Raw genomic sequence first — 12,885 nt, forward strand, 5'->3', positions numbered from 1 at the left:
ATATATGGAAACTGAAAACATGTAGAATAAACTTGAAACTTGAACTTTAATTTGAAACTTGCGTACCATTTTGCTTTGTACACCGATTTAAGACGCACTTCTGTTGACTTTGAGTTGAAATACATGTGTTAAGAGTTAATGAGGGATTAAGTTTAAAACATATTAAGGAAATATAGATTTAATACCACTGGATTGTTCCTTCAAAACTCAACTTTATTAAAAAGGAAATGTAATTTATCGCCTTTATTCTTATCATTAATATATCAATAATTGAGCCGCGCCATGAGAAAACCAACATAGTGGTTTTGCGACCAGCATAGATCCAGACCAGCCTGCGCATCCGCGCAGTCTGGTCAGGATCCATGCTGTTCGCTTTCAAAGCCTACTGCAATTAGAGAAACTGTTAGCGAACAGCATGGATCCTGACCAGACTGCGCGGATGCGCAGGCTTGTCTGGATCCATGCTGTTCGCAAAGCCTCTATGCTGGTTTTCTCATGGTGTGGCCCATATAAAGGAATCGAAAATAGAACTATAATCTACAGACAAATTCCAGATTGGTACGTTGGATTACTGACATTTATCGTTTTCATGAGGGTTTTCCATGGTTAAATCGAACATTTCACACTGAGTATAACACCCAAAAAATCAATTCGTCAATAAAGTTATAAGCAACAAAGGATTTCTGAAGATTTGTTTATGTCAAATTAATTGATAAAAGAGAGATATTACGTTATTTTATAGATTATTACTGTCACTATTGAGAAAGATGATAAATATATTTGAAATACCAGTCAATGACAGTTTCATACGACATAACATGATATATGGATTTTAAAGAACTTTTTTCCCCCTGGTGACGTCATAATGTTACACGGACTATATTTCTACAACTTTAAAACTGTGTGAATATTATGTTGGAAAAATGGATATTTCGTTGTGGTGAATGGAAGATAGTCCAGTTTGAGGTAAGATTCGATTGGAATTGTCAAAATTTTGTAGGTTGCGACTGTCACTTGAAACAAGTGCACTTACTATACAATATTTTTGCATCAAAATGCCTTTAATTGATGAAATAGTACAGGTCTCCCCGTACTTGGATTCGGGGTTGTTATATTTTCTGGTCCTTTGGGATCATGGAGTCCATTCAACATATGTGTAATGAGTTCCGCTTAAGCCGGTACTAGGGGGCGTGAGAGGTGTTGCACATTTCATTACCTCTCGTGAACAGACTCAATCAAACTGAGTCTGCTATTATTCTTCTTGGTTGCATTCTTTGCTTCCAAAGGATCTTTTTACAGATTTTATGTCTGAATAATAAGATACTTTTACAGACAAGTGTTTCAGCGTTCGTCCGGTGGATGTTTGTCATGGGACTCGTCCGAAAAGGCCGGTTCGTGAGCCGCGAGCTAATTAAATGAACGGCTACCGACTTTTAACCGCCTGGCGCCTGGCATAGTGGTAGGAGTTGGGAGGTAATTGGTACGCACAATAAAGGTGTCTCATAAGCCAAATTGGCTGGCACTTTCAATAGGGGTGATACTATAAATATTCCAGCCAAAACAAATACTGTTGTAATTTAAATATGTATGTATATTTCGCAGTAGTTATTTCTTGAAACAGATTTACGATTATCCAGTCTGTTGTTCTTTTTGCCGGCTTTCGCTTCGTTAAGGATCAACTCAAGTCCGGAATATATCTTAATCTATAAGACTGGAATATTTTTCAGTTCATTATTAGTAGATACTATGTATGAATATATATGTTATGCTAATCTATTATTAGTGTGTAACCTTCACCAAATGTAAAAATGTAGACACATATACACAAATGTTTTATATATGTACATGCTGATTTCACTGTTCGTCATATACTGTACATGTGGCTTCTAGCTGAAATAAACTTATTACTACTATAATAAACAAGACCTTTACCTTTACTTTTTATACGATAAATTTAGTTATGTACTCTCTTCAATATTTACGCTAATATTGTTAATCGTTTGTTAATATATCATTAGAAAATCATTAGAAACTATATAAAGCATACCGGAGTCATAAATTATGAAAAGGTAAAGTTAAGTTGACATTTTCCTTTGTCAGTCCAGTAATTGTATTGTACATTTTAAAAGTAATTTCTTATTCAAAAAGAGAAAATCCCACAGTCGATCTTATTTTGTTCGTTGAACATAATTAAGGATGATTTACGACACTGTCTCTCTTAAAGCCCATATTCTATACGAACTTCAGTTTTGTTATGGCTTAATAAAAGTTGTGTCCCTTCCTTTACACAATGTACATGGATTTGTCCGAAGTTAGATTTAACGTCAATTTCAAACATCTTTCAATTACATTTTTTTTCAAGACAAATTAACGCAGTTTTATTAATGCCCCATCCACTCCCCGATGAACCCATTAATTGATTTGTTTTATATCCCACTTATTTTTAACCTAGAACGACATAAAAATCTACTGTCCCTCCACAAAAATATACTGGTCACCTCGTGACCACCTTTTAACCAATAAAAATAGTAGAATCTAAAAAAAAAGAAGAAAAAAAGAATAAATACGCGTACGGTGACTTGGAAGCAACATGGGAAGATTTGCGTAAAGTAAAAAAAGAGGGAACGTTGAAACCGACCGCGCCCCTATATAACACGAAATAATATGTCTTCAAAGTATCACCCTCCTTAAGATATCAACATAAAAAGGGACAAAATATTGGATAAGCTATCAAAGTTATAAACACTAACACAAATATAACAAATTACATAACTGACTCATCGACGGGACCTTAGAACGTCTTACAACCGTTTAATTCCCTCGTTTTTATTAGTGGCATACTGTTGTCCAAACAATAAGATGTCCTTCTCAAACAATGGAAATAGTCTGAATTATTTGGTTAAATACACGAACTATTCATTTGAAGTGTTTAACGGGTAGGTAGCGAGACTGCGGGCTGTTTAACGTTTGAATTAGAAGATCTGATGTTACTACGATATAATGTGAATAATTATCTTTAATATTATTATATATTACCAGTAATTAATTTCAAACAGCAACAAAATATGTACACAAAACAAAACAGATCAGCATATGTTAGTTAGATATGGGTACGGCAAGGTTGTCAGACAAGATGGGTTGCTCCTCTTTCACCATAGCATTCAAAGAAAAGGCAACTGTCTTGAAGCGTTCATTAAATTTCCTACAATGATTGGGAATATCTACACAAAAGCATCATTTTTGTATATTTTTTAAATGTATTTTTGTAGTACTCTTACATAAATGAAAGTCTAAATTTTTTGAGATGTTAGCTAATGTTCGCTCTCTTTGCACATGCAATTTTGCCAATTAGTGCACATGTCGAGGATAATATAAATTGATTAAGTTATCGAACAGAGGAAAACGTTACTTGAACTCTATTTGCTCAGTGAAAACATGCAGAATATGAAGAGTTGACTAAACACCCCATGTGTAAACATCCCGCATGCTGATCAATTTTTCTCTTAATGAAAATTCAACAAAATTAAGATGAAATATCATCAGACAATCAGCGGCTGGCATTATTATTGTTAAGTTTGTGTAACTCCAAGCAACAGCTAGATAAACTGTTCAGATCCATTTCCCTTATCTAATAAAACGTCATTCTATTGTGAAACAGAACCCATACCGTGCCATTTTACGTTGTTGAGTCTATGACGTAACTTCCAGGAAAAGTATTTTGGATATAAATGCTGAAACTGGTATGTTGTTTCCATTTGTTATGAAAGACTTGAAGAATGACAGAAACTGAACAGTTAAAACACAGTTTGCTTATCACATGAACGACGAAATCGCGAGTAATGGCCAGTCTATATCTTAGAAATTTGTGCGAAACATTGAATATTTTGGGTTAGGACATCTTTCTCCTATTTAGTATTACTTTCAGCTCTGTTCTTTCCATCTTATGTAAGCTATACCTGTTATGATCTGTTATATTTGATTCTTTTCTGTTCTTCTTTGTTTCTGTTGTGACTAATATCATGCTGTTTACTATATACATGTATTACTATATTCTTTACTAATGTACTGGGTACTACGCTATTCTATATTGCTCTTCTTTGTACTCTGTACTGCTCTGTTCTGTACTGCTTTACTCTATACTACTCTACTATGTGCTGTTCTATTCTGTGCTCTTCTACTTTATACTTCTCTGTCCTCTTCTCTGTTAAAAATCTCATCTGGGGCCGTATTCATAAAGCATCTTAAGTATAAGTATAAGAAATTAATTATTTACTTAAGTATTACTTAGGTAAGAATTTTTTTTTACTTAAGTATATTTGTTATTCATAAAACAACTTAATAAGTAATTCTTGGCTTTTATTGTGGACGAAAACATTAAAAAAAACAACATCAATTTCAGACAGATACAACATGCACAATTATGTTTTAAGTGCTTTTATCTGAAAAACAACACTTTAATCGTACTCACTACGACATTTTGTTTTCTGACTTAAGTCATTTCTTACGTATCATAAGTTTAAGCTGTTTTATAAATAGGACTTAAGTTTTTTACTTGGACTTAAGCTGAAATCACCACAAAATTAAGTAAAATCTTCAACTTAAGTCAAAACTTATACTTAAGATGCTTTATGAATACGGCCCCTAATGTATTATGTACACTTTATTTGGACCGGTTATATTATCTCAAATTTGTATGGCACGCTTTTCATGATAAATTCGTTCGAAAGTGCTTTACATACACACAGAACCTCTAAGGACACAAAATTCTTCCTCTACCAGTGCAGATACAGAGCGATCTGACTAGAGGGACAGTGCGAGAGAAAGACCCCCACTCCAAACCCAACACACCCAAGAACAGAGTGAAAGAGAGAGTGAGAGACAGACAGACTGACAGAGAGATTTTAGATACTGACATGTCCATCTCTTTTTCTTTAACGTGCCCGGTGCTGTGCACCGATACACGACTTTCTGGTTCCTAGTGGGTATCACCAACACTGTATAAGTGAAGCATATCAGAAACTCCAGTGCCCAGTCCATTATAGTCCTCAGTTAAGGAATCCTTTCTTTCAGTCTACGGCCGATACTATTTCTTCTTCCGTACTTACGAGTACACTGTATAATTGAAATTTGTTTATAGTCCAATTTTTTAATGGCTAGGTTGGTCTATTAGCAACAATTATAGAGGATAATTATTTATGATGTCTTCATTGTTAACTGACCAGTAATTTAGCAATAAAAGTTAAGAAGCATAACTTTGACATAAAATCTGTATCAAGTCTTTATCTTACACTGTGCAGATATATACATCTGTATGGTGGAGTGGAATTTATTCTTTTTGGAAATTACAAGATGTTTTAGTGTTATTTCGATATTGAAAAATCGTGATAAAATGAATGAGGTAAGATAAATTAAGTTAATGCTTTCTTCGTTGATCTAAATTTTAATGTTGAGTGCAGTCAATCACGCTATGGCATGTGCATAAAAGCAGCAATAGGTTGAAAAAACGTTTCGTGAAAATAGACAGTCCTAAGAGATTCGTTTTAAATATGACCTTTGTCGAAATTATACAAGTTCATTAAAAATCTTGAATAACAAGTGTTTGAAAGGATTTATGGAAGAAATATATTGCGAATTCATACAAAGGGATGGACTTTGGGAGGAAACTGAAGAATTTTCTTGAGACTGATCCCAGGTTATCAAAGGAAAAGTGCATGTGTTATAAGCACGTGTTATAATGTTTTATGCCAAGGACGTGAGATGACAGTAAGGCATATCGTTCCTAAAATTTGTTGAAATAATATTCTGCGTTTAAACGTTTTCTTTGATAAGCTTCAAATCTGTGTGAAAATACAATGTATGAAAAATACAAACCCTCTGATTTTAGAGCAGGAATCTTTAAAGCATTGTGTTTTATCTTAACCGTAAATGAATCTTAGGCTGATTTTTTCCGTGTACATTAATGAAACATGGTTTAATTGAATACAATGAAAGCGCTTAAAATATAATGTTACTGATACTGTTGGCTGAAAAATGCTGTTTAACTCAATTTCTAAAAGACCATCCCCTGCACCAGGAAAAAAGATTACGCATTATTGTACGTTAGGATAGCAGATGCCAGTTTTTGGACTCGGAAACCGTCTTCCCTACATTCAGTCGCAGAAATCAACTAAACAGATTCATTGATGGCTGCCATTTGTTAGACTCTGTGGTTTATATATAGGTAATAGTGAAACCTAGCTCCGCGAAAATATTGACAAATTTTCCAAAATATTGCCACATTTGGCGAGGTGGCAAAACGTAAGAGGAAAAACAGTCCAACAATGTACATTGCCATGCATATAAACGTCTCCCCTTCTTATTGTGCGTAACAAAACTACCTGTCAGCCGATTACTTTTTTCAGTACTTCTTGCTAAATTAGGCCTATGTTGTTTTGACATTTGCACATAGAGCTAGCAATTGATACTTGAAGTTTCGCGTCTGACCGACTTCAGGACACTAACTGAATATCATTTTTAAGGAAATCAGGGCCTTCAGTTTTGAGACTTACCTTTATTTTAAGATTTTGACCCTGGCCAATTGGCATCTAAGGCTGGTAACTACCAACTGCTATATTTGTGGCATCGTGCATTTTCCTCCAATGAAAACATTCTCGTCTGTTTTGACAACATAATCGCTGTAATATAACGATTTACAAGCAGGCGAGATTATATCAGATAATTATAAACGTGAAACTTTCAACTTTACATACCCCACACAAACATTCTTCAATTGTAATGGGATATTAAGTAATTCGAATTTTCAATATTTTTACTACGACTTTTTAATAATGGCGTACAAATAGAAATATCAGTTTTGAAGGTTATTTAATGTGTCTTTTAACTATTGAAGATACAGGTACAAATATATAACTTGGCAAATACCCTAGAATGAATAAAATAAATGATGGATCATGACAAAATCTGTGAACAGTGGCGGTATATCGTGGGAATCTTAACCTACAAGTTGCAGGCTCGAATCCCGGCGAAATCTGCCGAAGGTCTTCGTTATCCCCTACATGAGCGAAAGTTCTGGCGGGATTTAAGATAGAATTAGAAGTTCACTCTATAAATCTTCTTCTGGCAAAAACCAGTCTGTGATATTAAAGTGGGAAACGGCTGTGTGTTACAGGATATGATTTATTACCAGTAGGTATTTGTAGAAACTAGAATAACAAAAGTCTATTTGGAAAACGCGTCGTTACCTCCGCGGACTGTTTTACGTCATCTTCTGTAACGTCTGTGTTTTATTCTGTAACATAGTGTGACGTGTGTCATTCTGGTACACCAATGTGATCTTCTGCTTCATCAGGGTGTCCTTCTGTAACATCCGCATGTCCTTCTGTAACATCAGTGTCCCCTGTAACATCATTTGACCTTCTGTCTCATAAGTGTGTCCTTCGTAACGTCGGTGTATCCTTTTGTAACGTCAGTGTATCATTCTATAACATAGCGTGACATTCTGTGACATCAGTGTGTCCCTCTGTAACACAAAGTGTGTCCTTCTGTAACACTCTCTGTAACATCAATGTGTTCTTCTGTAACATCAGTATGTCCTTCTGTAGCATTAGTGTGTCCCTCTGTAGCGTCAGTGTGTCCATCTGTAGCGTCAGTGTGTCCATCTGTAGCGTCAGTGTGACCCTCTGTAACGTCAGTGTGTCCATCTGTAGCGTCAGTGTGTCCCTCTGTAGCGTCAGTGTGTCCATCTGTAGCGTCAGTGTGTCCCTCTGTAGCGTCAGTGTGTCCTTCTATAACGTCAGCGTGTCCCTCTGTAACGTCAGCGTGTCCCTCTGTAGCGTCAGTGTGTCCTTCTGTAACGTCAGTGTGTACCTCTGTAACGTCAGTGTGTCCTTCTGTAACGTCAGTGTGTCCCTCTGTAGCGTCAGTGTGTCCCTCTGTAACGTCAGTATGTCCCTCTGTAACATCAGTGCGTCCTTCTGTAACACCAGAGTGTCCACTTCTTAAATTGCTTCATCCCTACGATCACTAAATTTTATTTTCTGTTTTAAGGGTCATTTCTTATTAACGTGTAAAGTATTTCACCTAAAATGTTTAAGATTCATACGGTGCTTTTTTTTTATCTCACCTCATCCTTGTAAAAAAAAAATCCATTTCTTTTGTTTAAAATGTGGTTGCTGGGTACTGTGCAAGTACTGTATCCCTTTGACAGTTAAACTTGAATAATTAAAGGTAATAAATTAACATGGCACATCCATTAGAAATAAGAGAAATTCAATATCATGATTTAGATATAAATGTGCAGTTTTGGGATAATGTCCGTAAGATTAAATTCGAGCTTTTGTAAAAACAAATTAATTCGGTAGTATGATTTTTAAAAAGTCGAAGATTGAATTATATTATCTTTTTTCCTGCTAGGTTCCCAATTTAAATAAATACCTTTTAAAGGAAGATGGCATTTTATTCCTAAACAAAATAAAAGTAAGAGGAGTGTTTTAGTTGTAATTTTATTATTTATCTAATCATATCTGACAATTATATTGTTCAGAGTAGGAGCAACTCTTCACCTATTCGCATCAGATACAACAGTTCGCATAGTTATTGTTTTATACAACGAATAATGGAATAAGTAAAAATAATTTCAGCGAAAAAAAAATGTGTTTTTGGATTTTATTTAGAATTTTAAGGGCGCATGTTAAAGCAGGAAATGGAAAATTATGATTTTATACAATATACTACAATATATTTGTGGAAGGATCAGGAAATTCCATCTTCATAATAAAACGTGATAACATTCATATGTCTGTTTAATTAGTTAGTGTAACTGTATAATAGACCATCTGTAATAATAAGCACAAAAGTACAATATAATATCTAAAAGTATGAAGAAGAAGAGAAATATGCGTGCGGTAGTTAATGTTGTGGGGGCTGTAGGAATGATTATGGAAGCCCAACCAAAATATTTCAAGGTATGTATCTCCTTAAAGTTAAACAGCAGTAAAAATAACTGTTGATCTTTGACAATATAATTGAGCCGCACAATGAGAAAACCAACATAGTGCATTTGTAACCAGCATGGATCTGGACAAGCCTGCGAATCTGCGCAGTCTGGTCAGGATCCATGCTGTTCGCTAACGGTTTTTCTAATTGCAATAAGCTTTGAAAGCGAACAGCATGGATCCTGACCAGACTGCGCGGATGCGCAGGCTGGTCTGGATCCATGCTGGTCGCAAATGTACTATGTTGGTTTTCTCATGGTGCGGCTCAGTTATCATATTTGGTAAGAAATACTGTTCAAATTTTATATAGAGTCCATGTAGTTGGAGTTCCGCTTAGAGGGACTAGGATCTAGACTTTGGCTGAAAATTATCTTTCTTTAAAATTGAAGTGTGATCAAACATGTATCTGGAGGTCAGTCACATTAAGAAGGTACAAGGGGTCACGGGTGGCTTTGTACATTTCATTACCTTTCATAAACAAACTCGATCAAGCAGATGCTACTGGTTGTATTCTATGCTTCCAAAGGATGTATTTTTGATTTTGATTACTGTATAAGATTGTATGCCAGTATAAGATAAATTGCAGCTGCAGATTAAATTAATGTCCACGCAATGTCTAGCAGACTTTAATGTATCAAAGTTTTAACCTGTACGTTTAACGTAAAAATGATTCATTCCAAATTATTTGAACGTAAATTTGAAATGGGCAAAAAAAGTCGTTTGTGGTAAATCTTTTGACAATATTTAGTAAACAGTTTCACGGAGTAAAGTACTGTTGAACCAGATATGGCTAGTATCTTTTATAAAAAAAAGTATTTTTATATGCTTGTTTAATTTTCTTGTTCTTTAAAACTAATGAGGACCATATTGTGTTAACAAACCATACTGTGATATTACAGTAAGACAAATAATGTTTCAAATTCATGAAAATCACCCGCTACAAAAATGTTTACATGTGAAGTTGTTTTGGTTCATGCAGTGTGTTTTTGTATAAAATCGCATGCTATTGCAGTAAGACACTGTCCTTCCTATGTATAATGTTTCAAATTCATGAAATCACCCGCTACAAAAATGTTTACATGTGAAGTTGTTTTTGTGTAAAATCGCACGAACATTTCTACGTCATAAAATTGTCTGTTATCAAAATATGTCCATAACTGCACAAATTATATATTAAAATTTGCCATACAGCTGCTAAATAGTCGAAGTTTTCGTAGTATGAATGATATATCACAATGAAGTTATAAAAATAAAAGTACAAAGTCACAGATATAATAGGTTACATGTTTGTTCCTCGGTTAGTGTTTTGATATGAAATTAATCTTTTTTAAATGACCAAGAATAATTCTATTTGATGAAAGATTTAAATTAATGTCAAACGGTAGATGTCGGATTTTCTATTACATCTCAACGATATTTAGTTTGACTCTTTTTTTATTATATGTGCGTGTCAGAAAATAATTTTATATAAAAGCAGTGTCAATGATCAAGGATGAATAAATCAACAGTTTGATAATCTACAGTTTGCTTTATAAATCGAATTTTGTAGTTGATCGGCACTGCTTTTTGATCGGACAGTAATTGACACATAAAAATGCAATATACTGAAAATTACATGCAATTTGGTGACAATTTAAATGCAATCAATTCGAAATTAAATTTTCAGTTTTAAAACTTTTCTTCTATCTAAGCCCAATGATTCGAAATTTGATTGCGTAGCTTCATGGCTGCATTTTCTTGTAGTGTTTCTAAAGACTGGTATATATTCAAATGACAGTGATATAATAAACAATAATAGTTTCTACCAACTTTTGCTAGTATCTTTTTGGGAGATACAGTGTTAAATACTACTGAAAATGAAGAAAAAGAAATTAAAATCATGTGTTGAAAAAGTGAGAGCGGCGGCAAACGCTTTTAACGTTGTCGGAAAGATTTTAGACGCTGAACCTAAATATTTCAGGGTATGTATATATTGTAATGACTATGAACTGGCACTAGCTAATTTCAGTAGGTGGGATATTTCCAGGCTTTCATTTTTTATATTTTGCAGCCTCACGCGCGGTGATTAGAATTCGCGAAATGTGAGGGGGTTTTTGTGTGTTTTAGGACATGATGCTGATTACTATTCACAAATTTTTGAATCCGCGTGTTTATATTTCGCAAGTATGTTAGCGAAAATGAAAACACCGCGAATATTATCAAGAGTCGCGTTTCTATTTATGCTCTTTCCTTTTAAATGTCTCTGATTTTTCATGGCGGACATTTGATACACACTCTTTATGTACCCGTGTCCGTCTCATGCCCCTTCTTTCTGCCCAAATTGTATACGACGTTAGGCAGGGGCGAGCGAAACCAGGTATTTTAATTTCTAATGGAAAACAATTCAACAAATTTAATCCGCGTTAAATCTCCGTTTACTTTACAAAAAAAGTCCTGCTTTGATTTTTGGAATGATATTTCATTATAAGTGTTGAAATGGACATATTTGAAGAACATAATAACATACAAAATATCTTAAGCAATAAAATCCCAATAACAGTTTCCGGAGAAAAAAAAAACTAAGTGAAATTAAACGTGTATAATACTGCTTTAACATTTAAGAAACGTAATGTAACAGAAACACACACTGGATAAACATACAAAAAAAAAACCCGTTAAAATCTGATATATGGAAAAACATTTTAGTACATAAATTGACTTGAACCAAGGTCCTATATAAGCATGAGAAGATGGGGTACTTTTTCCGAACTTGGTAACTGGTTTCAATGAACCAAATTTAATTGAACGCGAATGTAACATCGCTCGCGCACTATACTCGCGAATTAAGGAACAACACTTCACTTAGTCACTACATCACTACATACATTGCAGCTGAAGTTTTAAGCAGAAGTGCGGCCTTTGACTTAGAATATTGTGTAAAATTTTAGTTCGTATTTTGGTTGTCAATAATGCAGCACTTTTAGAACTGTATCGCATACAGTAGCTTAGAGATTAGGCAGCTTAGAGATATAGCTGTCGCATACAGCAGCTTAAAAATATTGATATCGAATAAAGGAGCCTAGAGATATAGCTATTGCTTACAGCAGCTTCGAGACATAGACATCGCATAATGTAGCTTAGAGATATAAATATCGCATAAAGTAGCTTAGAGATATTGATATCGCATACTGCTGCTTAGAAATATAGATATCGTTAAGAGTAGCTATTGCATACAGTAGCCCAGATACATATAGCTATCGCATACAGAAGCATGGATATATAGGTATCGCATACAGTAACCTTGATATATAGATATCGTATATAGTAACCTGGATTTATAGGTATAGCATGGGATATAGCCACCGCATCGTTCACCTAGCACTTGCCTTGCTTCCACACTATTTGATCCGCATCATCTTAAAGTTTAGTTATCCAAATTACGTAATTGATTTTGTTGACATGTGTTTTACGGCACAAGCTATATGGCTCCGAATATGGAAACATGGAATCAGCACTTTTTATACCTGTGGAATCACAGGGATATAGCAAAAGTCTACCAGGAGTTTCTTGAGATCAGACAATTGTAAGACAGTGGTCCCAATTCTTTTCATATGTACAAGGTGTCCCACACCTATAATTACTTTACTTCCGTTTATTAAAGAAATAAATTAATTGTTATGTCTGATATAATTAGTTCCAAATCGACTGACACCCGCTTAATAGAAAGTGTGTTGGTCTTTCGTATCAGCTTCATGTTTATGTCTTCTTAAAAATAAAAAGATTTTAAAGTTATTTGGCATAAACTAATACAATCGGAAAATGGGTTGTACTTAAAACATTGTTTTCATGCTGGTAATTGTCGTTTGGACTGCAATACCAACTCCAAATAGCTATTTTTCCTTTTTCTTTCAAT

At 34.5% G+C, this 12,885-nt stretch overlaps 1 protein-coding gene across 3 annotated transcripts in view; it reads left to right on the plus strand.

Moving 5' to 3' along the window:
* The first annotated feature begins 502 nt into the window (after window positions 1-502).
* LOC123540609 (uncharacterized) overlaps window positions 503-12,885 on the plus strand; it is a 28,291-nt gene continuing 15,908 nt past the window's right edge. The window contains exon 1 of one of the 3 annotated variants that reach the window (XM_045325794.2): window positions 503-966. In XM_045325794.2, coding sequence (XP_045181729.2) covers window positions 913-966 — 54 coding nt within the window. In that variant the 5' untranslated portion in view covers window positions 503-912. Of the gene's footprint in view, window positions 967-8,542; window positions 8,964-10,697; window positions 10,955-12,885 lie in introns of those variants that run through there. The other 2 variants (XM_045325793.2, XM_045325791.2) reach the window with 2 other exon arrangements.

The sequence above is a fragment of the Mercenaria mercenaria genome, chromosome 16 (assembly GCF_021730395.1).
Source record: "Mercenaria mercenaria strain notata chromosome 16, MADL_Memer_1, whole genome shotgun sequence".
Lineage (NCBI taxonomy): Eukaryota > Metazoa > Mollusca > Bivalvia > Venerida > Veneridae > Mercenaria > Mercenaria mercenaria.